The following is a 26,719-nucleotide window of genomic DNA, read 5'->3' as shown; positions in this document are numbered from 1 at the left end:
CTTTCTCTCTTTCTTTCTTTCTTTCTTTCTTTCTTTCTTTCTTTCTTTCTTCTTTCTTCATTATGAGCTAAGTATTGCTCCGGGCACTGCAGATGGAATATAATGGGAGACCAGCACGTAATCCCAGCCATCCAGGGACTTTTCCCCAAAGGCAATGAAGAGGCATAGAGTAATTTGATATAGGGAAATGCCACAATGGCATAAAATAGAAGACTTGGGATTGTGTTACTATTGTTTCTGGAGTGTCTAGAGTATCTATGGAGATAGTAGAAAAGGAGGCCAATTAGGAGATGATTAAGTTACTATGATTAGAAATAGTGAGGTGGCTGTGTTAAAGCAATGGTGGTGATGATGGAGAGGCCGGGCTGACTTGAGAGTTCTGTAGGAGGCAGAGTATGTTGTACTTAATGACTCTGGAAAGCTCTTACGTGGAGTCTGAGATCCCTGATCCTGTCATGTTATAATTTTCCCTTCTTATAGGAAGTAGGTAGGATTAGCAGACAACAGGGCTATCAAGAAAGGTACACTCAGGTCTTAGAACCTCTCCTAGAAAATAGCTTGCCTACCTGTAGAAAAGAATGAAACCTGCAGAGTGTCTAAGGATCTTTTATCAACATTTTTTTTTGGTACTCATTCTGGGCCTAAATTTTCTTTGTCTATGCTGGCTTGATCTTCTGATCATACATTTCTTTATAAATGATAGTGAAACTTATTTTTCAGAGTCCCAGATAGGGTAAAGAAAAGATGGTGAGTGGGTATCAATCCATCGGCCCTTATTTTATGTCTAAAGTGAAAACATAAGATAAGTGAGGATATTTCTGCACTTTCAACAGTACTGGGCATTGGGCAACGCTCTCTGCTATACACCACTTTCTGAGTGAGCCTGTCCCTTAATACCATTCTGGGAACCCAGAGGATATTCATGTGGTTGAAAAATCTTGCCTCCAGGCAGAAGGCTAGAAAGAGATCCAGAGATCTAAAAAAATGCCTGGTGTTCTAAACTACAAGGGAATGGAGTGGTGACACTTTCTATTTTTGTTTCATAGAGATAAAAAAAGAAGAAAAGTTTAGTCTTGTTTAGAGAAGGTAAACAGCAAATATAAACATTCTCCAAGCCTTAGTTCTAGGAAGGTACTGGTGGAACTAGTGGAACTAGGATTGATTTTTTTTTTTATTTGAATCTGGCTGCTACACAGTGCTCTGTATTTGCCAACATTTTTTTTTTTTTTAATTCAAGTTTAATTTACTAATTGGCAGTAGAATTTCTGAGACCAAAAGACTCTCTACTTATTCATTTCCATCATATTTTCATAATAAAAAATAAAGACATATACTGTGGATTTAAAACAGATTGGCTCTAAATATAGGCTGGTTAAGTAGAAAAAGTATGACTCTTTGGGTCCAAATCTATGGATCATTCTGGGATTACATTTTGTATATGACATAGACAGAAATTAAAATCTTTTGTGATAAACATTAGTTCAATAAATATTTATTAAGCTTCTGCTATGTGTAAAGCATCTTCTAGGCACTACTTAAGATACACAGATAAGAATAACATGGACACCAACCCTCAAGAAGTACAGAGTCTAATAACAGGGAGATAGATACCTACGAAGGTAATAATTTCATAAGGTAGAAGGTAGTAAATGTCATTTTAAGAGCTTCAGATGTTCTGTTATTAGAATTTAGAGGAATGCATGGAAAACCAGATGTTTGCTACATCATTTAAAAAACACTTTAAAAAATCAATTTGTTTGATAGGAAGTCAATTTTTCCACCTGTGGTGAGGTAGAGCATAGCCTTTTCTTCCTTCCAGTAGTTTACTTAGGTGTAAAATATTTCTTTTTGCTCGGTATGAGCAGTGATTACATACATAGAAATATTCATTAGTATGTATATGGACATTCATCTCACATTTTTTCTAATGTGATGGGCCAAGAAGTGAAGATGGGCCAAGAAGTGGACAGACTTAGCTGTGTTCCCTGATGAGCATTCTCTCGGTTGTATTGCATTACCACGGGAATATGTTTCCATGCTATTTTGAATATATGGAAAACACAAATAACTGGAGAATCTGGATAAAGTACAAAAGGCTTGCTTACTTTGGTTGCCTCAGAACACTAAATCTGGTTTATTCCAAATTCTGAAAGGAGAATTAGAATAAATGAGAAAGGAAGGATGACATATGAGACTAATATTTTGATTTAACTTGGGTCAGTCTCTCTTTTAGAGAGGAAATAAATGGAGAATAAAAAAATCATATAGTATTTACTAGGAGTGGTGCACTGGCAAACCCAATTCCTTTCTTTAGTAATGCTTTTTCCCTACTAAAATAGATGATATGGGTATAGATAATGTTTACTGACCTCACCTATGTAACTTATTTGAGCTTAACATGTTTTTGGTTTAATTTTTGCAATATAACATACATTTGTTATATGCATAAGAAGTTAGCTTTCTATGATCTGATTGAAAAACGACCACTTTTTCCCCTTTGGTTTGTGATTTAGCTACTGAAAACCTGTATAGCAATTGCATATAATTTGTCAGAGTAGTAAAGAAATTGTCAAGCCATTTTTACATTCCAATTATCTGTTCATCTGGTTTTCAGAAGAACAAATACAAAACGCTTTTGATTTAACTTAATATATTTTTTTTAAAAAGTCCCAAATCTCTTGAACTGTTTGTCTTCTGGGCTCAGAAACATTTGTTTGTTAAATATTCAATCACACCCCAGTGCCAGGAGCATCAATAGAATTTGCCTGATTAACTGTAGCACAGCATATGCACGCTGAAGATGAGAATGATTTCCCCAAGGAGCCAGCACTTCCTCTGTTGAACTACATTTCTTAAAAGGACATGCAGATGGGCATTTGGACAATAAGTTCTCGATGCACAAAATGGATTGCTCTTGCTGAGCTGTAATTTTAAAAAGATAATTTTAATGACTCTTGAGGGTCATCTACTTGGAGCAGATGGGACCCAGGCTCTTTTTATTACAACTTTAATGCTGAGTGAGTCAGGATAGAATCCTGTTTTAGCCTTTGTAAAAGTGGATGATCATATTTATTTATATTTCAATTGCTTTTTAAATTCAGTCCACTGTGAATAATGTCTCATATAACATTCTTAAAACTTCTGTAACAAAACACATCTGCAATATTCCAAACACACTTTGATGGCAGTTTTGAATTTGTAATTGAGATTCAGTCAGCAGGGGTTTTTACTTTTATCCAATGTTTTAGTAACTAAATGTGTGAACTGACAGCACCTTTTAGTTGGAGTAGCAGGCAACAGAGGATGATATAGGTATGTATTTCTAATGTCAACTAAAGAGCACAGTTATTTGCACAAATATAGCTAAAGATATTAGTTATAATAGAATGAAAAAATCATTTTTTCTTTGATGATAACAAGATTGACCATCCAAATGTATCTTAAATGTCTTCACGAACAACCATCCAAGAAGTATTTCTACTTCTCTACCTCTTGAATCTTATAGGAAACTATTAAAGTAATATAGTTTTCTCCGGGTCACAAAGATAATTGATAGTGGTGTCTTATAATGCATTTTATTAGTTTATAAACAAATAAAATGAAAGGAAGATGTGACTTTTTAACAAGCAACTAACCTGCAGCATGCTTGATATTAAAAGGTGTCGGGAAATTATTTTTATAAACATCTTTACCTGTAGCCAATGATGTTACATTTTAGGTACTGTATGGGATGGGCAAACATCATCACATAAATATTTGGAAAAAACGATGAGGCTTCTTTAATTGTTCAAGACAAAAATGTATTTTTCTATAAGGTAGGCTTCATGCTATTTTAACTGATAACACTTTAAAGATCTCTTGTGAAAACTCCTATCGACATAAAATATTTATCTGCAAGATGTTTCTCTTTTAGCAAAAGTTGTAGAATATTATTCTAAGCAGTCAGAATTTCAGAATTGTCTTTATCTACCTATATAACAATGAAGAGCCAAGTCACAGGAACCAAGGGGTCTGAGTTTTTCAGAGAAGAACAGAGCTTTAAAAGATAACAATAAAGACACATAGATGTGAACAGCCTAAAAGAATTACTCGCACAGAATAATATTAAATATGTCTGGCAGGTTTAGATAGTATGTTATGTTGTAATTCATAATACACAAGAATAAAAACGCGAGGCAAGATATTAAAAATAAAGTCCTTCTATATTTTTTCCAACACATAAATTGACATTTAAAAGTTTTTTTAAAGGCTACATAGAAATATAAGCAGCTTCATGTAAATATCTTTTCTATTGTATGTATGTGTGTGTGAGAAAGTAAAACAAAATCATTAGTTAAATATGTAGGGGTGAATGGTTTATAGTATAACCCAGAAATATATGCTATCAGGAAGAAAAAAATGAAATAACTTAACTACTGATATCTTGAAAGCAACAATACCCAGAAAAGCTGAGAGGAATGATTAAAACGGTCCTTTTAATCGGTTGTTTGTAATTTTGTAATTATAAGCCTCCAAAGAGTTAGATGGAGAGAAGATCTGGAAGCTTCCTAGCTAATTTCAAAATTATAGGTAGTCAATTCACATTATTCATATCCAAATATGGATAACGTTTGGCTCAAATGTTCCAATTTGGACTGTTATACGAGACAAATAACCTGTCCTTGCAAATACCTGCTTCAGTATATGATACACAGCCAGAGCTTGGGGGAAAAAAAATTACAGTATTTCTAAATGAAAATTAAATTAGAGGAGTAATAAAATATTAATATAAAGCTAACTATTTCAAGTTGCAAACCAGATGTATATACTAGAAGCCACATTAAATATAATGGCATAAGATATGAAACAGAAACCATACAGTATCATGCTTTTTTTTTTTTTCTTTCAGATGCTGCAACAGTGTGAAATGCACTGTTTCGATAGCTTTCCTAAGATAATGCATTTTACATGGCAGTCTTGATTTTATAGCTCTCCACAAAATATATTTGCATATTGTGCTTTCTAAATAAGATGTACAACTTCAAAATTAATTATCAGGCATACTAGTGTATACGACTGCCTAAGGAATAAAATACATAGCAAAGCAAAGACTAAGTCAAGAGCACATACAAAAAAATTTTATACTTTTGAGGCTCTCACACTAATGAAGATCTCAGATGTGAATTAATTATTAGCAACTTATATGACAAAGACAATATATCACTTAAAGCTTATTTTAATGAGCCTTTACTATTAAGTGTGCTTTTCCTCTATCATGATAACATGTTTTAATTTTTCCTAGTTTATATGCTACTGAATACATCTAATTTCCCTTTAAAAATACTCAATGGTCTAACATCAAATAAAGTCTTTTAACTACAAGTTATAAACTTCAAGTATAAGTCATGAAATTATCATTCATTCGTGCACCATTATTTATAACATAACATTATGTTTTCCTTAAGGATAATTATGTTGCTCTAAGGATATAACATTCTAAAATAATGTAACGAATAGTAAGGATGCTTTAACTAACTTGTTTTCCTTCAAAGACTATATGTGAATAAACATTTTATTTAAATTTGTAATCCAATTTCCCATTGACTTATATAATTAATAAACAGGAGAAGTAATCCTATAGGAAAAAAATTTACAAAAAAATCCCCAAACACACCAATTTGATAAAGAAGTGAACGTTATAAATTCTAGGGCTTGTTTAAATACAGCCCAGCATTTTTGTTGGTCATATTTTTGCATTTTATTTGTATCTTGTTATTGCCTCTAACAGCAAACTCCAAAGCTGCATAATATGGTGAGGCTTCTGTCACACTCTTTGGCTGCCATTCTTAGTGGGCTCTAAATAAAAGTAGGCCAGGGCAGGTGTTAGCAATGAGATGATCCCACTGCAGACTCTAGCCATATGCTACTGGTCATTCTGATGGTCATGGCACAGGAGTGACCAGATAGCTATGCCAGTTAGAGCTTGGGTAATGCATGATGAATTCATTGTAAATTTTATGTAGTTGGTAATAAGTATATGCCTGCAAAATAAATGTTGAAGGATGTCACAAGCAGAGTAGCTAGTAGCAAAAGAAAGCTCATAAAGTAATGACAATTTAAAATATTCAGAACTAGTATTCTCCATTTCCCTATGAAACTCTATTGTTTCTTTTCAAGGCTTATCCTTTGTATGGATGGAAGTGGTAAATTCCTCACATGATGTTATTTGAAAGGTGGTTTCCCCATAGTACTTCCCTCAAAGTTTTCCAGAGAACTACCATTTCTACCATCATAGTAATTCTTTTCAGTTAGGTAAGAACAATGGTGCTGTGCAGAGGGGAAGAGAATGGGACTCTCCCATTAATGAAATGGTATGAATTAATTTATCATATTAGCCAATTAATATTGTAGAGAAATTGACAGCTGGGGTGGGAACAATACTAGATACTGAAGACAAATGTCCATTTTATAGTTTCATAGCTTGAGGTTAGTCAAGGCAAAAGACAAAGATGTCCACAGCAATATTTAAAATGCTGGCATCAAATGGACTATTTATGTGCAAAAGCGTTTTTAGTAGGTTTATGTTTGTTAAGACTAATAGTTTCATCACACTCAGAAGCAAGGATATTATGAAAAAAAGGATCTCCTCATGCACTTTGCTACAGAAACTTATTAAAAGTTGCAAAAACCCATAATCACTGCTTGAACAATCTCATCATATTCGCGATTGGCTCTGAAGGTAGGAGCTATGGGTTTAATCTATATCCCACTGTCCAAAGGGAGATTCTTGATCACTTATTACTATTAAGTCAAAGTTGTGTAAGCATGCACAACAAATTTTTCTAATTATTTCTATAATTTCTACAAAGAAATGACTTGTATAATTTTATTAAACCATAACTTGACTTTAATCTGCTTTCAAAATTCCTTTTTCTAGAAAATGTTAATGCTTATCATTAAGGAATAAAGCTAAAGAAATTTCACAAATAATTTCATTTCATACAGGGAAGAATTATCATAATGCATTAAGTATTAAATAAATGCTTCGGAACTATATTCAATTTGATTTTTAATAAGTTTTAAAAACATATTATGATCTTACTTTTTATGATTTTAATTTATAAGATATATTTATATTCTAAATAATTATAAACAAAAAATTTCTTGTAAGGCAAGTCCTAGAACTAATCCATGATTCATTATCTAAACTTTAATTGGCATAACTCTTAAAATTCTGGGACCATATGGAAAATAATGAGTCCTAATAGATCTAAGGTGAAAAGATGGCAGGGCACTAAGGACGCCAGAAAACCGTCAACTCAGAATGCTTAGCAACTGCAACACCATTTCCCCAGAGATCTAGAACAATGTCTTCCTGATGTTTTACTGGTTTTGCTATCATAAAACTAAACTGCATATTATTTCTCATTCTATGAGACAAAGATTAAAATGAAAAGACAAAAACAAACCAAAAACTGGTTTCTATAATTAAAAATGAAATCGGCTGACAGTTAATAAAAAGAAGGCAGCAATTTAGAGTTACCATAACAACCTGAGGCAACTGTTGACTGACATTGCAATCTGCTGCGTTTTTATTAATAGCAGTTGATTTCCAATAGCAGTTGATTTCCCCTCTTTCATTTCAACTACTTTTAGTGCTTATTAGAGCTAATGGAACAACTGTGCTTTAAAACTATTTCACTTATCAAGCAGTGTACCTCTTCGCTGCTGTCACCGCCATAAAAATCATCCTCCAATTGGGTCACACTGGTATCCTCTTTTAGATCTGAAGTAAATGGGCACCCCTCTGGGGACATAGTCTGAGTCTTTCCATGGGGTGCTGATCGTGGTCTTGATGAAAAAGTGAAAATATCCTTTGGAACAATCTGAGTTTCCTCTGCCTGCTGGTCATGTTCACTTTCCTTGCTGGCTTCTAGCCACAGGTGTGAAGTGTGGCAGGAGTCATCATCCAGAAGTAGAGACTGTCTGCTGGCCACTGAATGGGGAAATATCCATTCATCTGACATTTGGAAAAGAGGACAAAAATTAGAGGACAATATGTAATAATTCCATAAGTATTATTTTAGGCAGGTAGTCTTATTTCTTCTTGTTGAAACAGAGATGTATTAAATAATGCAGAAGCCAAGGAAGCCAATTTATCCACCATCTTGTAATCTGCCAAACATGTGATCCATAGATCAGTGCCTATAACTATGGGCAACTCACGTGCACTTGCTCACCATCTGAGTTGAAACACTGACCAGGAAATTTATAAGTCTGCAATAATTATCACCTGTCTTGCAGCAAGTTCTTTACAGTACAGTCTCATTAATCTGACATTCCATAGGGAGAAAATCTTCCAAATTTGAAAGGGTTTGACTTACTAACATCTTCTTTTAACTGTAGGAGGACAGAGTACTTAACAAATAAGCTTCTTTAAACAACGTATCCGGGCATTGTTTGGATTATAAATCACAGAGGAGAGGAAACCATGAAAAGGTTGACAGTCTTTTTTTGTTCATTCTACTGATTCGAACAAGATAAGTCACAGACTAAATTGAGTAGACTTTTCAGTAGTAAATCCACAGAAATATTTGTTAATGTGACTGGTGAATTCTGCTGTGAAAAAGATCTTTATGTTTAATATTAGTAGAGCATGTTTTGATATGAATTTTTTTTTTTGCATAGCATCATTTTCTTTAAAAATACTGTATACGACCACTGAGATACATTTTTATAAAAACTTAAAAAATTATAATCCTTTCAACATTGAGGTAGATTTTATAACTACGATCCAGGTAAATTGGAAATGACAAATCTGTATAATATTATTAAAAGCATGCTTACTTTCTTTATAATGACAGCAGAAAAAAGTTGAACATTTTCTCAATTTAGTCTATTTCTCCTGAAACTTACTTTTTGCTGCATTATATCACTGGTGAAAAATCTTATAAGAATCTGTGTTCTGTAGAACCACAATGTGGCCCTGGTAATTCTACCCTGGACTCTTGAATACTATTATTATTATTACAAGAAAAGTATTCAAGAGATATATAAGATCTGACAACTTGAAACTCTACAGCCTATACTATGAAAGCATAAACAACGAATAACACTGATGCACAAATAAAATTGTGTTCATCACAACTGTATTCATCTGTTTCTTAAACTAAGACTATCATTATGTAGCATAACTTGCCTATAAAAGGGCAATAAATGTACATTTCTTAGACAAAATCGATTAGGGACAAGGCTTGCATATTTTCATAGACAGAGTCTGTAGATAAATGGCCAATGGCAGGCTGAATCTACTTCATCTAACCACCTGCATAGGGGATGGGGAGGATCCTAAGTCAATGTAGCTGTGAGCAGGTGAAATAAATAGATTTCACTGAACTGTCCTCTTTTGGATAACAAACCCTTTTGTGTGGTGCTAAAACACATAGCAGGTGCTTTGCAAACAAAGTAGGTGCTTTAAAAGAGGTTGGAAAGATTTTGAAACCAATGTGTTGCATTATGTTCATGGATATGTAAAAAAAAAAATTGAAGGAAAAGATATGGAAATTTTCATTATGTAATTAAACTCATATGACCTATTGCCAAACATATTAACTGTCAATAAGTTAAAGTAAAAGGAGTGATTTTACTCCAAACGAACTCTAATTATCTCACTACCACATGCTTTTTTGGAATTTGTAGTTTTACTTCAAATATTTCCATATCAATTGTAATGAATAATTTGGTGTGTTTTCTAAAGAAAATATGTAAATTACTGTGTAATCACAATATTGCAGCAAACAAGATAAATGCAAGAATGATCACCTAAACATCTAATTAGTTTTTCTACACAGTCAGATTTATGCTAGAGACACTAATTGTGCCTAACATTTTAATGAAGGTTTCAGCATTGCATAAATAAGACTGACAAATTACAAACAATTTTAATTTATTTTTCTTTTTTCCTTGCTCAAAAATAATTTGCTTTTGTAAAAGTATTATGCACCTGCTAGGCAAGATATGTTGATGGACTCAATGCTCTATAATCCAACCTTCTCCATTTTAAAGAGGACTGGAGAAATGCAACAATAGATAATTTCTGGGGAGGGGCGACAATGTCATGTGAAAATTTTAAAATTTTAAATTTTCATTCTAACAGAAAACTGATGCATTAAACCTTGAAAATAAAAATTCTCTTTCATCCACTAAAGTTTGACATAAAATTGAGGTTAGAAGGAGATTTACAAAAAATGATAGATTTTAGCAGATGACTGCATCATGACTTTTCAAAATGAATCGGTTTGAAATATTTAACATATTTATATCTTATTATTAACAATTATGGAAAGATGCAAACCTGCTTGATCAGAAGACTGGGGTTCTGGAATGCTGGGGTTCGATGTCTCTGTTCTTTGATGGGACACAGTGGTGAGGGCACTTGTTGCTTTATCTTCATTCCTGTTATTTCCTGAAGAACTGCCTTAATTAGAATAAATATTTTCCACTATATTTTTTAAATATAAAAATTGATTTTCGAAGAATGGTATTAATTTGGTATACTTTTCTATAGTATTGTAAAGCGAGTTAGAGGTGACGCTATAGATTATATACAGGCTTTTTTTTTCCCCCAGCAGAATGTTTTCAGAGAAAGTCAGCTGCATTTTTGTGGACGTTCATCTTAAAATTCCTGGATATCTGCATGAGGACATTTTAGATTTAAGTTTTAAAATATGCAATAAAAAGAATTCCAAAACCCATATAATTTTTAAAGAGTCTTATACTTTTTTCTTTGGTTCCATGTAAAATGAAGTATGTTTTCTTTAAATAACAATTCTTACTGAATTTAACTCTTTTAAACCAAGTTTGTTCCTGCAGTGCCTTAAGGAAATGGGCACAGGCATTACTGCACAATTAATTTTCTACCTACTACTTTATAAAAATAACATGAAATCTAGCAAGCTGAATTTTGGCTTACCCACGAATCCTACATTTTTGAGAAATTTCGTGAACATATATGTACATGGTACATTCTAGGCTTGATTAGGGAAATACTAATGCATGTGTATACAAACCTACACATAGATGCCTGAAATCCATTACTTAAAAGAATAACTTAATAGTCACCTATATTTGTCTAATGTTTTTCTGGTTGCAAATGGTTGAAATTATATCCTACATTATATCAGATGGGAAGAAGTCCAAAGGGAGAGACAGCAAACATAAAACCAATCTGAAAGAGCCTAATTTAAAAGGAAGAAATATAAATGAAACATAAAAAATTATGAGTTAAGTTCAATTTTAATAAAGTCTGCAGGCAGGAACTTCCTCTATCAAATTTAGGGCCATTTTTTAAAAACAATAATTTAAACTTATTCAGCCTTTGAAAGTAGAAGTTGGGAGTCCTTTATTTCTGTGGTGCTGTCTATTTAATCCAGCAAATCTCTGTTAAGGTTTTAGAGCAATTCTTTTGCAGAAAATTTGATTTCCATAATCCCTATAGAACAGACATTTATATTTTAAATGAATTGGTTCATAATCCTTTGAAATTTACAACCTGCAGAGAGAGATCTCATTGCTCTGAGTAATATACAGATAATATAAAGATAGTATTTAATCAGTGCCATACCGCTGAGTGTCTCTGTCCTTTCTCTGCTGGTGCTTTTTAACCGTAATCTTCTCCTGTTATTATTCTTATCTGCTGATGGTTCTTGAGGGGGATGCGGATGCATAATATGCAGATTGGCTGGTACATTTTCGTATCAAAGAACAGAAAGTCAGAACAGAAAGTACTATATGGTTTGAAATAATTCAGTAAGCATAATTATAGCTATAATGAGAATGCTCATGTATCACTTTGACATTATGTAAAGTTATATCAAAAACTTATTCCTTTACAGAAAACAGGTATTTATTCCTATTCCAATATTAAGGTTTTCCAATATTACGGCTTTCAAAATTACTAATACATTTTATTCACGTAATATAACCTTATAGAGAGCTACAAGTAATTTGATTAATGTTAATCGTGCAACATGCTATATTAAAAATATAAAAAATGAAACTGACAGCCAATCCAGAAAATTTCTTTCTTTCTTAAAAAGAGGAAGCATAGTTAAGTATGATGCAACAAGAACTTAGAGGGTAGTTTCCAAAAGAACCCTGGACAACTAATATCAAACCTGAAGAATTCTTACGTATAATTTAATACCATAATACTAATAATATGCATAGTAGTACTTAATATTTACTGAATGCCTAATTTTTTGGCACAATATGATGTACTTGGCTAATTTTTTCTCACTGAATCTTCATAATGACCTTTGAAGCAGCTGTTATGTATCACTACTACTAGTGCCAGTAGTAACTGTGTCCCCATTTTAGATGAGGAAACTGAGACTTATAGGGGTTAAGAAACTTGATCTAAGTCTCACAGATAGTGGTTAGGCCGGTACTGAGTATCTGTGTTATTCATTTCTTTATCTCAGTTTTATACTCCATGGAAGATGTAAAGTGTAGTAGTGCTCATGAATTTCTAAATCAAAAAACATGAACCCAAATGCCTGCCCCATTTCAACTCTCAGGAAAGCCAGACAGGTAAGAATGGAAAAACCGAAAGAGAGTGGCAAGCCCTGGGTTCTCTAGTCTTGATTCTCTCCAATGATTACAGAAAACAAACCACTTTATCTCTCTGTTAACCTTGAACTCTCAATCTATAAAATGGGACAAAGTCTTTTCTTCACCAACAGGTGAGAGAAAACAAAGAGCACTTTACAAATGGGAAAGATTAATTATAAGATAAAATTAAGTTAAGAAAACTTAAAATGTAGACAGAGTTTCTAAAATATAGTGGTAAGAGGATGCTATATTATTTCCTCACCAGTCATCATAAAGTAAAAACAAAGGGCACTAAAGGAATTTGAAATAACAGAATAGGATGATAGATTCCAGAAGATTATGTAAGTGTGTATATACATATGAATTCTAAACACATTTCAATATGTACCACACTTTTCATTTTTAAGTAATCCTTTGGACTTAAGATCTAGTCACGAATATAACTTCAGATTTATCTTAACAAGAACACTGTCGCTATTTTCATTAGCCATCATTCATTATGCATAATTCTTTCTTACCATGAATAGGTACAGTCTGCTTTGTTTGGCAAATATTTTCTTTATCTCTTTGCTCCTCAGTCTCAGATATCAGCAAGGTTGACATTTCCACACTGTTAACACACTTCTCTCCTGTGGACAGCTGGCACGATCGGTTATTTTTGGACCCAATGGATCTCATTGTCTATAAGAAAAAGGAATTATTCTGCACATTTTAAAATAAAGAAATTGCATGTATTTCCTATAGAATCTACATAGAAAAAAATAATATTTGGATAAAGAATGAGGGTTAAAAAATGAGAGGAAATGAGGTTAAAAAATTGGTGAAGAGGTAAATTATGGTAGAAAATTAGAAAGGAGAAAAGTAATGTAAGATAAAACAGAAGACATGTCTCCTAGACACATAAATTAAAATGTGCTTATTTGTTACACTCTATCATTAGTAGGTAGGAGTTGAATTGAAAATTATCACTGTGTATGTCAGAAATTCAGAGGAAATTAAAAATTAAACTATAACATTTGAAAACCTGTTCATTGTAAGGTATCTGGCAATTATCTAACTCCTTGAAAAGACCACAAAATGTGCTCATATATATTTACCTTTAAGTTCTGTAAACACATTTAAAGAAAAGAATATTGAGAATTGTTAATTGTGTTGACATGACAAAAAAGGAAACAATTTTGAGGTCTTTTAAAATCCAAAATTTCTGTTCAAAATTTATTCAAGCCTTCTGATTTTGGCATGTATCTCTTTCTCTCTTTTCTCCCCTCACAGTAAGGGAGAAAAAAAACCCTTCCCTTCCCACGCCACTCATGTGTAGATAAGCTCTTCAAACCTTGCTCCTACCTCACTGGATAGCCTCATGTTATTTCTTCTGCCAGAGAGTGGAGGTGGTCCAAGAACTTTGGATCCAAAGGCGATATGACAAACATCTTGAATTTTACTGTTCCGCACACTACCTGTTCCTCTGTTAATGAACTGATCTGTTTTGTTAAAGGAAGGTAATAATAGTTCATTAATGGGTGTAATGACATTGTGTTGCAATATTTATGAAAATACAGTCCAGGTGTCATACGATCTGAATTTCCTCTCCCCCTGAACACTTATTAAAAATGCAGAGAGCCTAGGGTCCAATATCAGATATATCAGATCTATAGAATTAGAATCTTGGGGGTGGGGAGAAATCTATAATTTTAACAAGTTTCGCTATCATTTAACAAGCCTGCTATCATTTGAGAACTATTACCACAGACGTTTTCCCTAAAAAAAAACAAAACAACAACAACAAAAAAAAAACAAGAGAAACTACTAAAAATACATCTTATTTTCTTAAGGAAATAATTTAAATAAACAAAACTATTCAACTCAATTGAACAAGTGTTTGCTTGAGCACTCTCAGGCATTTCCTAGAGGCTGTCAGTGACACAAAATAGATAAGATATATTGTTTGCTCTTAGGAAGCCTGAAGGGAGGTGATAGTACAAGTAAACAGGTAATTACAACATAAGGCAGACTAGTGAGAATGAAGAAGTGACCTCTCGAATGGACTTTGGATGACTAAGTGTTCAAGAATAAGAGATGTAGGGTACCCTAAGCAGAAGAAAGTGCTTGAATAGAGGCAGAGAAGAGTGAAAAGGTAGGGTTTACTTGGGGAATAATGAAATTCCCAGTTTAGTTGAAAAGATAGACTAAGGTCACATTGAAAAAAGCCTTAAAATGCTAAGAGCCTATTCTAAACTAGGGTTACACTAAAAAATTCCTTAAAAGGCTAATACTGAATCACTGAAGGTTTGGGAGAGAAAGAATAAATTGGTAACACCTCTAGGATAAGGCAGGTGTGCTCATCAAACCCTGCTGCCTTTGCCTTCTGGGAACACAGCTAAATTACATTTGTAAACCTTCCTTTCAGTTCTATGGGCCATGTGTTTGAGTTCCGGTTAATTAAACCTAAGAAGTGGAATGTGAGAAGTGTAAACCACTTCCTGGTCCCTAAAACCTCCTGTATGATCCTCTAGGCTCTCTCTTCCCTCATCTCTTGACAAGATGCAGAAGATTCAGTGAAGGACTTGAAGGCCTCCAGAGCAGCAGGTAGATTAAAAGAGTCTGGGTTTCTGAATGGCCATATGGAAGGCTGCCCCAGAAACTCCTGATTCGACCAGGACTATGGGGTTCTGTGTGGCTGCAGTTAGCCTCCTGTGATCAATAAAGCAGGTGAGGGTGGTGGCTCTTAACTCCAAACACTGCTCACAACTTAGAAAACCACCTCTTGTGTCCCATTTGCAAAACAGGACCAACTTGAATTATGTTGTCTCTGAGTGAGTCCACATTTGTCCTATAGCTCTGGACACATAGGAGCTAATGGCCACTTTCTGTCTGACTTATTCTCCTGAAAAGATTCCTATAGTTAGCTAGTTGGTCTCATTAGCCTCTGCTATAGAGCTGCAATTTTACATGTGGTAGAATTAAAAAAACATTCCTATGCGACAGCATGAGAAAAGGCACAAATGTTCGTGGAAATATACCATGCTTAGGAAGCTCTTAATATTTAGATCTTAATGGAAGTAATATGCGTGGGTATATGGGTGTTTTTTTGGGTGTTTTTGGGTTTGTAATAGATGAAGTTAAAGAGATGGGCAGGGGCTAGATTGCTGAATTGATCTGAAAGATTTTCTTTCTTTCTTTATTTATTTTGTGTTGGACAAAAGATCTGAGGTGGATGGCAAAGTGGTGAGGCGATGTACTAATTCTAGTTTTCTTCAAATTCCTGAATCCCTATTATGTAGGAGAGAGGTTCCATTTGTCCAAAGGGCAGAATCAGAACTAATGAGTAGAATTTACTTCAAAAAGCTTTTAGTCCAACATAAGAAACATCTTTATTTAATTAAAGCATGTCTGGTTGTTGAGGTGGTAAATTTTCCATCATTTTGAAAGATACTGTAAGGCAGATTCAGATATCAGATGAGTCCCTCCCTAATTTCTATCTCCAGCATGGTGTTCTCTTCTGAGCTACACTCTTTGTATCCAGTGGCCTTTTTGACCAGGGTCTCTCTGATGGAACTGAAAACTTGGTTTAATGAGTGGTACCACAATCCATCCAGTTTGAAAAGTCAGAATCGAGATGTCATTCTTGACATATCTCTCTGTCCTCTCCACATCTAATCTATATCCACTTCTCCCTACCTCCTCTGCCAGCACTGCATCCAAGCTACTACCATCCCTCTCCTGGATGATTTCAAAGCCTCTCCAGCAATCTACTATGTCTACTCTGGCCCTCTGTGCCATGCCTTTTCCAAAATGCAGCCAGAGTGGTCTTATACAAACATAAATCTGATTGGGTCATTCAATTTCCTCACTTAAAACTTTTTAATGGCTTTCCTGCTGCTCTTAGGGTTAAGAAAAGAGCCCTTAAAATCACCTGCAAAAAATTGCATTTTTTCTATATTTAGTTCATACCTTACACCTTTCACTTTCTGCTCTCTCAGACTGGCCTCCTCAGTTCTCCTTGCCTACCAGAGCATTTGTACAAAGAGTCTTCCCCATGGCTAGAAGACTCTTCCATTTCCTCTTGGCTTTTATGTTTCAGCTCATGTATTACTACCTCAGACAAATTTTCCTGAACTTTTCTGATTAGGGAAATTCCCCCAGTATAGGTACTCCCATAACCTTTCCATCCCAGAACTGGTCAGAATTATTGCACTTTTACATGTATTTGGGTTTTTCTGATAGTGTGTGCTTTGGTAGATAAAACTCAGTAGTAGCCTGCTTTGTTACCCCTGAATTACTAGCACCTAGCTCCATGCCTGACACAGAGTAGGCATATAATAAATCCTTGCTGAGCAAAATGAATAAATCATTAAATGTAATGGATCAAAAGGAAAAATAAATCATTAAATGTAATGGATCTAAGTATAATTGGAATTTCATTTTAAGAAAAATCCATCTGAAGGTTTTATGTATAAATTGAGGAAGAAGATTGAACAGGACTGGACAACTTCCATGATGTGAGGAATGAGAAAGAAGGGTTAACAATGACCAAGACTTTGATATTTACATAGACGGTGTGGCTCTCAACAGTAGCCAGTGCTATGGCACCACAATAAAGTGCCTGTCCGGGTTACAGGTGAAATTCATAGTGTTAGCAAATAGATTTGGCTATGTGTGCATCTGTATTTTTTCAGTCTTTATAACCATCCATTTGGAATCAACAAAACACTGTTAGTCTCTCAGGGTCGATAATAGAAAGAAATGACACTCAAATTCCAAGCCAATTGAAAAACTCTATTATAGACTCATCATTTGTACCTTTTATGACTAGTAGAACAAATCCAAGACTATTGATTTTGTTTTCAAATGTGGATTTCCCCAGAAAGAAATATCCACTGAGGGAACTGTGTGGGATATGGCATAGGCCTAGACAAGATTTTCAGTACCAGAAGAGTTTTTCTTTTCAGTCATGGAAACTACGAGACTACGGGCATATCTTTCTGTTCAAATATCTGACAGTGGCAATTTACTTGATATTTTCTCATATTCTTTATCTATATTTAGGTTCCCCCCCCAACAATTAATTTAAATTCCTTTGAGTAGAAAGACCATTTATTTGGTACTGTATGTACCCTCATTTGCTGAACCTAGCATAGGACATGGCAGACAATGAATAAATCTCACCAAAACTGTAGACAGTATCCAAGAGTAAAAGGAGAATTTTGTGTGTGTGTCGGGGTGGGGGTGGGGGGGAGTATTTTAAAAAATCATACTGAAAAGGTACAAACTTCAAATTATAAAATAAATAAGTTGTGCGATGTAATGTATATAGCATGGTGATTATAGTTAATATTATAAGCATATTTGAAGCTGCTAAGAGAATAGATCTTAAAAGTCCTTATCAAAGAAAAACATATTTCATAACTATGTTAACTAGACTTAATGTGGTGATCATTTCACAATATATACAAATATCAAATTATTACAGTATGTACCTGAAACTATTATATGTTATATGTAACTTATACCTTGATAAAAATGAAAAAAAAAAAATCATACCGACACAGTTCCAGCTGTTATTCCAGCAAAATGAACATATCAGCTAGTTCACAGTAATTAAAAAAATTGAAATTCCTAAATACTTCGAATTTCTTGGAGGGATTTCTTGCTTAGCAGTGGATATCCAGTGATTATTAGAGGCATACCTAAACCTGATATGTATAATCTAAATCACAGAAAATTAGGTGTTATTCTGTATTTTAAAAGAGGATCTACTATAGGATTTTTAAAAAGAGTAATCTACCACTGTGTATTTAAATTTAAATCTATTTTTAAAATTTTACAAATTTTAGTAGATTTTTTCCCCACAAAGTATACCAATACTCTACTATTTAGTATCTCTTTAAACTTATTAATGCAATTAACACACACATTCTTAAAGCTTGTTTCACTTTAATAATTCTGTTTATAATTATATTAATTGTCACAATGATCTCTATAAACATGTATCATGCTATGTATCTCCTATAATAGGGTCCTAATTAAAACTTACAAGGAAAAGTGATTTAGACCTTTGGTTTCTAAAAAACAGTAGAAGAAACAAAATTTCTATAATGAGAAAAATCTTAATAAAAAGCAGAAATGCATGCCTTTTGAATTCTAAAAGGAGCTCTTTTAAGAGCGGATATCAATATGCATAATACAAGGTTAAAATCAAGATTAGATTAAAGTTATGCTCTAGGCGTTTCATTTTCTTGAGTTTGTGGAAAGTGAACTTGGTGTAGGTCAGAGATGTTACCATTAATTATTTTGCTATTTTACTGCGGGGTACATGCCTTTGTAGTTAGACTATAAAACCTGAGGGTCTACTCTCTAATTGTCTTTTAGAAAAATAAACACTCTTTTGTCTCAAGATACAATGTTGTAATTATTGTAGTCATTTAAAGGTGCAGGGTTTTCAAAGCTTAACCAGAAAAACCTGCTGAATTTTCAACCCTAATCATTGAGAGGTCATGCTCGAGACTTATGTCTATTATCTAATAATCAAATCAGAATTAAACTTGCTACCAGAATCCAGTCTTTGAATTAATTTTTATTATATGTGCATTGTTACAAAGAATGTCAAAATCCAAAAGAAAGGCTGATCCAGTAGATCAATATTATTTTAGACAAGGTACTTAAACCTTCTGAAACTTCACCTTCATTCATAAAATTGGGATAACAATAGTACTTAAGTCATGTTTTTGTTAGATTATATGAAACATGTATGTAACATGCTAGATACTGTGCTTAGTAGGGAGTAAATGCTTAGTAAATATATCAATATCTTCCATTTTGAATAGCATTTAATTTGCAAAGTCCATTCACAATCATTTATTCCTTCATTCACCCATTCTTCCATTAGTGACTGGGCACCTACTCTAGGCAGCCATTGCTCTAGGCACTGTAAGACAGGAAACAAGGTGGACACATCACCTCCTTCAAGGAGCTCACAGTCTCATGGGGAGACAGATATTAAAGCAAGTAAACTACATGATTACAACTGTGATAAGATCTATGAAAGAAAAATTCAAAGGTTATACGTGTTTTACAGATGGCTTGTATTTAGTCTTTGGAGTCAGAGAAATGACATTCAACTTGAGATCTAAAAGATGACGGATATGATGATACATACATGATCTCTATGCAATTTCTAGTCACTTTGTGTGATATTATCCCATCTCCACAGCTGACAAAACTGAGACTCACGACGTTTAGAGATCTGTCCACACAGAGTGGGAGCTCAGAATCCAAGTGTCCCAAGGCCTCTTTGTGCCTTCTTTTCCCCACATATGATGCTGCCCTTGGTGGCCCAGAAGGGCATTGCATAGGATTCTTCCTAATTCACTATTTATTTTCTATGCAGTGTTGGGAAGCCATCTAACTAAAAACTTTTGTTTCGCTATCTGAAAAGTGGCCTATTACTGATTATATAGATTAATACAAAAACTTCATAAGTGTGATAATTAATATATGTGATGAAGAATAATGGGGTTTGTGAAGAGTCAAGTATAAAACAATACTATAATATCCTCTTTTAGAAAAAAGAAAGTGTTGGGTTGAGGGAAGAACAAACTGAAGTGGTTTCAGTGCCGAGCAGGTAACACATATATGACAAGCAGGCACATGAAGAATGTGGGGGGAACTCTGGCTAATTTGAGAGTGCATGTCCTATACAAATTAGTTTTAGTTAAAAACTTTTTTTAGACCAGTTAGAGGACTGTTAGTCTTTAAATCCTGGATACACGATGAAAAGACAGTAGGTAGGTAAATGACTAAAGAAGGAAAGGCTCATAGGTGAGTAAAATCAGTCTTTTGCAAATAATTCAAACCAGTATTTACCTTATCTCATAAATAAAAAGATTAAGACATTTTTGAAAGGCAATAAAATGTTAAAAAGTAAAATTAGAATATCTCTTTCTTCTCTGAACTTGAGTAGAACTTCGACAATGTAAAAACACTATCTGTGTGTAAAGGTAAGATATATCAGTAAGATAAAAAATAATAAAGTACAAGATATTATTCTTCACAAAAATCTTAATTTATTAAAAAGTTATAGTTAGTTTAGTTTTGTTCTTTACTCTTAATGACTAAAGAAACATTTTTAGGAAAATGATTTTATCATCTCAAGAAAATTTTCCATTTTGAACAAAGAGTACAGCTTATATATAATAAAGTCTTTGGTAGATAATTTCCATCTTTTGGGCTTGGAAATAGAAGTTTCTTGTAAAACAGAAAGGTACCCTAGAGGAAAATCTTTAAAACTAGTAAGGAGAAATTGCATACTAGAGTCAGTAGTTAAGAATGCATCTCTGAAACCAGACTGCCTAGTCATCCCAGCTCTACCACTCACTAATTACTTTATCTTTGTAAGCTTCAGTTTCCTCATCTACAGAATAAAGATTACGATGGTTTCTACATAAAAAAGTATGTGAGAGGATTAATGGAATATGCTATGTGAAATGGTTAATTTTATGTGTCAACTTGACTGGGTACCCAGATTAAATATTATTCTGAGTGTGACTGCAAGTGTGTTTCTAGACAAAATTAACATTTGAATCAGTAGCCTGAATAAAGCAGATTGCCCCCCGCCCTGACCGATATCTGTGGGCATCATCCAATCCATTGAAGGCTTGAATAGAACAAAAAGGTGGAGGAAGGGAAGATTTGATCTCTCTGCCTGACCGTTTGAGCTGGGACCTTGGTCTTCTCCCACTCTCTGAATGGAACTGGCACCATCAGCTCTCCTGGTTCTAAAATGTTCAGACTCGGGCAAGAACTACACCATTGACTTTCCTGGGTCTCCAGCTTATTGAATGAAGATTCTGAGACTTCTCAGTTTCCATAAATGTGTGAGCCAATTTCTTATACTAAGTCTGTCTTTGTCTGTCTGTCTGTCTCTCTTTCTATATATATTCTGTTTCTCTGGAGAACCCTGATTAATACGCTATGGAAAGGGTTTAGTGCTTAGAACACAGTAAAAACTCAAACACATTGTTGATGATAATAAAGACAATGATAATGATGATGATGATTTGTTGCTTAATGTACTTACCTACTCAAATTATGTAGCTAGCATTTTATTTATTCATTTGATCACTTAATCAACAAATATTTATAAAGCTTACAAGAGGTGTTAAGCATTGAGTTAGGTGCTAGAAATACAACAATAAATAGGACCTCTGCAGTTTTTAAGCTCAAATTCCAGTGTGGGAGGTAGCAATAAGCAAACAAGTACACAGAAAGTATCGGAAATAAGTGCTGTGATAAAAATAAAAACAGGGTGATGTTACAGAAGAGTGTCTTTGGGGTTATTGGAGATCATTGATGATTATAATACTATGTTCACCACTAGTGAAAATGTATGTCAGCATAATTCATACTGATATAGTACAGATTATCATATATATTTCCCTATGTACTTAAAATTTTATTTTGCCAGTAATTCTGGATTTCCTTCCCATTTATATATTTTAAAGGAAAATATTGATATTAAATAGAAAAATATATTTTAATTGTATAGCAATTCTTTGGGTTTTCAAAAGAGAGAAGTATACAGAAGAAACATATTTTCTCTAACATAATACATCTGTTGATATAATAAACTGTGAATATATTTAGAAAATTAAAATTCTCTAATAAAGATGATATGAGACACAATAGTCTTACTTACCTTCCCCTGTCTCTGCTAGTTCCTGTTCCTAAAGGTCATTATTAATTTTCTTGTGTTTTCTTTAAAACTTTATGCATATAGCAGCATCCCTAGGCAATTATCTTTTTTATTTATATCAAAGGGCGCATATAGAAATAGCATTCTCAGTTTTCGTTTTTTATTGACTGACAGGTTTAGTGACCTTTCTAGACCATCAGAAGCAGATCAGATCATCCGTATATCTGCATACACAATATCTTATTGTGTGGCTATTTAATCAATTCCCTATTATGCCCAAGTAGTTTGTCTCTAGGTTTTTGTTATTTTTGGGGGGTGAGGAGGCTTGTTATTAATAAGCAATGCTATAATAGACATCTAAAGGAGAAATGTAAAGATTGGAATGAATCAATCCTACAAAAGCAGCACAATTATAAAACTGATTAAACGTATTTTTCATATTTGATATTGTTTTACATATCTAAGTTTTTTCAACATTTGGCAGAAATATCAGAGAAAAACTAAAATTCACCTTATAAATAATCTGTGCTATAACAGATTTCACAGATACTGTATCACTATCCATACTAAATATCTTTCACATTTAAAAAAATTTTAATAAATAAATGTGAGTAGTTATGCTTTATTAATACTAAAGATAGGGAAAGGGTATGTAATTCACATGTAAGAGATAGCTTGAATTTACTCTGAATTCTTATCAGACTCTGGAATTAGAAATTGTGTCATCCCTTTAACAACAACCCTAAATTGAGACTTACCAAAAGTCTGAGTTTAGAAAAGAAGAAATCAAAGAGTATCTTGTTTTTTCCTAAAGTCAGAATCTAACTCCTTTTTCTTTTAGGTTCTACTTTACAGTAGATTTTGTTGCTTGATTTGAATTTTACTTTTATAATGTGGAACCCAAAGAAGAAACTGTAATAAGGATCTCACTAATGCCAACTATAGTTAGATGATTATTTCATGGTTTTGCTAGATGCATTAATTTACCTGTTTGCAATTGTGCTAGGAGATAGGGATGTCAGTCTCTTCTTATTTAAAAAGGAGTAAAAATCCAATGAGACTGCTGCTGTGGAAAGAAGGGCACTTGAAAAAACTGCCTCCTAATTTTTAAATAAATTACTAGTTATGATTTGTGCTTAACAGACTACTACATCTTGTCATTAGTAGCTGAATGATCACCTTCAATAACCAGACCCGATTCTCTGGTTTAGTTAAACTGGGGTTCCCTCAATGAAAATAAGATCATCAGATCTCACGTCCTCTGCAGACTAACAGTTATTAGCTATCGTGCACCAGGAATTGACAAAGTGAACAGTGTGAATATGTGGTAACATTGGCTTCATGGAAATACAATTATTTTATTAATTTCATTTAATCCTCTTGATCGAGTTATATGACATTCAATAAAATGCACTCTAAAACAGAAGTTTCAACATTTCCCTTTTTGCTCGCATGAACATGCTAGAAAGCACCCATAGGAAACAACTACATTTTCCTCTAGTGGCTTCATTGGGATCTCTCAATATGTGCATTTATAAAAAAATATCACAATTTACATGAGTATTGTACAGTCAATTACAAGAGTACACCATTTCTCTGGCAATTCAAATTTCATCATAGGGAGTCCTTTTTCTTTTATTTTTAGAAAGACACAAAAACATAGTTCAAATGAATAAATATCTCCTGGCTTTTACATGATTAAAAAATCTGCCCTTGGGCACTATTCATTAGCTACCCCTTTCAAATAAAATATCTTACACAGAAAACAATAATTATTGTTATGTTCATTTATAGTAAGTTTCAAAGCCCACAAATGTCAAAATTAGCAATTGAAATTATTTATAGAAAGAGAACCACAAAGTTCAATGTATGTTCATGTAACCTTAGCTGCCAAATATGTGCAATGAGATTTACTTAAGAAGAACAATCTTGAAACCTATGGTTAGAAATGAATATAAATATAATTGGGATTCAGAGGGCAGAAGAAATATGCTATTAGATGGCAATTATTAATTTACCATATATATGATGCAAGTTAACTATTAGTATGCATTGAGAGCCCATTTATAGAATTTGCAAAATATAAACTAATATTCTCTACTAAAGTTGAGATCAAATATGGCCTATAAAAAAGTTCTGTTTAATTATAAGATTGAATTAATGATGCAATTATATTTATTCAAATTCCTCTTTAATCTCAGGCATTATAAGTGTCCTTAAACTTTAAATAAAAAAGACATTTAAAATATCTAGATATAGACTTGCATTTTTATTTAAAGGCATAATTAATTCTTAAAACATTAAGTTACAGAAAAGAAAAATAAAGCATTTACATTGCATAGCGTTATCTGATAGGCTTTACAACTTAGTCATTTCTGTTACTGAAAGCTATCACAGCCTCTTAGATACGAATAGTGCGTTCACTTATCAAAAACACTTACTCATTTCATTCTGTGACAAATCTTCCATTAAGACTGAATCGTGACCCAAGGTGTTTACAGCAGCTGTCTGGATAGTGAGATCTTTTTCATCCTTTTATATATTTTCTACAGGTACCTTAATGAACATGGATTGTATATATTGTCTTCCTTAGTCCCCCACTCCATCTGTCTAAAGTCAGTATATATAATATACAAATTCTCACTACCTGCGCCCTCACTGCTATCAAAAAGTGCTGCTTAAAGTTGGCAATTGTGGAAGCAGGTGATAGGGACATGAGGGTTCATTATATATTCCCTCTTCTGTAAGTTTGGAAATTTTTTAAAAGGGTTTTAAAAGGAGTGCCTATTTACACAGTCTTCTGCTAGGGTTTATATTGAAAAAGTTACAAAATTGGTTCCAATTCTCTACGAATATATAATTTAGCACTGACATATAGAAAATTCATCAGAAAAAATGAATATAGGATAAATATAAAGAGTAAAACTTAGTCTATTTTTACAACTCATTCATTTCATGTTTACCTTTTTCCCGTTTCCACTTTGCTCTCAAACTTTGACCACTCTCTTTTCCCCATCTGTTATATGATACTCAACAAGTTCTGCCAGTTTTTCCCCTGCAGTTTCTCTCAGGGTCCTCCCTTTCCACTTTTACAGCCTCTTGTCATTTTATGCCTAGATTGCTGTAAAGACATCTTCGTTGTAATCCTTAACCTCTGGACTCACTTGACTTAAAAATTCACCTTGAATCTTGATGGCAAATTCAACTTTCTAAAGAAGTTATCATTTCTCTACTATAGATACATGAGGCATACTCTTCTTGTATTATTCTAAAACAGCCATTCTGCCTACTCAGGCCATTCGTCTTACTAATTCCTCAGTAAACTCATCCATGCATTTTGCTGTCTCTTTATCTTTGCTCAGTATTCTGCACCATCTTACACATCCATAAATCTTACATTCATTTATTATAAAAACTTACATAAGCATATACTGAATACTTTCAAGATCTACTTCCTCCATAAGTGCCTTATTATGACCATCATTTCACCTTCCTCTGAATTACATGTTTATGAATGTCATCTAAACCATATGACCTTTGTGGGGATAAGTGATCCAGTGGTTCTCAACCCTGGCTGCACATCAGAGTTGCTACGGGAGTTAAAAAAATCCACCCCAGGCCATATCAGAATCTTTGGGGATGAAGCATAGACATTAGGAAAAAAATTTTTATATCAGTCACTTTTAAAATGTCTCAAGTGATTCTAATATACAGGAGAACCATTCATCTCAATAATATTAGCTTTGTTGACTTGAAAGTACTATTCATTCATTTGGTCAATAGCTAATGAGTGTCTATTATAGCAGTAGAAAACTGGTAGTCTTGGCATGTTTAGTTAGTAGGCTCAGACAGTGTTTTTAAAACAATTTAGATGTTAGACAATATTTTAAAATTGGGAGACTTATCATAAACATTGGGATGCTCAGTCTTGAAAAAAAAGAAGGGAAGATCTGGTGAGACTGGGCCTATATTCTTACAAGGCAACACTTGGCTAGAACTGAATTGTGGTTACCCTTTCTGGACCGAGAATGAGCTTCTAGTTTGCTGCAGTCCTCACTACTCCCTATAGCTCCCTCGCAGGAGCTGAGTGTTAATTGCCATTCATTGTATCATTTGCATAGTAGTTAATGTTACTGTTTTAACAGTAGAGAACAATTTCTTGAAGCACTAGCTCACTCCTCTTCCCTAACTTCTCTCTTTATTCCCAACGAGACTCACTGTTGAAGTAGAAAATGTTTTTATGTGGCAAATATCCAGGCATCAGCCCATTTTATTTATGTTTTCTGACTGGCCTCCTTAGTAATTTGAGCTTGCAGTGCCTGGTCTATGGCAAGTACTGTGTTAGAAGCTAGCGAAATAGAAGAATAAGTTCCCTTTTTAGAGAAAGTCACACTTTATAAGGGAACGAAGATATATTAAAAAGTATTCTATATATAT

The 26,719-nt window shown here is 33.5% G+C and overlaps 1 protein-coding gene across 9 annotated transcripts in view; it reads right to left on the bottom strand.

The window, feature by feature from the left end:
- CUNH3orf67 (chromosome unknown C3orf67 homolog) overlaps positions 1–26,719 on the bottom strand; it is a 211,036-nt gene that overhangs the window by 67,592 nt on the left and 116,725 nt on the right. For 7 of the 9 annotated variants that reach the window (XM_025050713.1, XM_006917500.3, XM_025050715.1 and 4 more), the window contains 5 exons: positions 13,936–14,072; positions 13,110–13,272; positions 11,603–11,719; positions 10,334–10,456; positions 7,698–7,999 (listed from right to left, as the gene is read on the bottom strand). In XM_025050713.1, the coding sequence (XP_024906481.1) occupies positions 7,698–7,999; positions 10,334–10,456; positions 11,603–11,719; positions 13,110–13,272; positions 13,936–14,072 (842 nt within the window). Of the gene's footprint in view, positions 1–4,183; positions 6,021–7,697; positions 8,000–10,333; positions 10,457–11,602; positions 11,720–13,109; positions 13,273–13,935; positions 14,073–26,719 lie in introns of those variants that run through there. The other 2 variants (XM_025050721.1, XM_025050714.1) reach the window with 2 other exon arrangements.

Source organism: Pteropus alecto, unplaced genomic scaffold (genome assembly GCF_000325575.1).
Source record: "Pteropus alecto unplaced genomic scaffold, ASM32557v1 scaffold75, whole genome shotgun sequence".
NCBI classification, from domain to species: Eukaryota; Metazoa; Chordata; class Mammalia; order Chiroptera; family Pteropodidae; genus Pteropus; species Pteropus alecto.
Note: the sequence above shows the minus strand (reverse complement) of the source record. Positions and strands in the feature narration are given on the sequence as shown.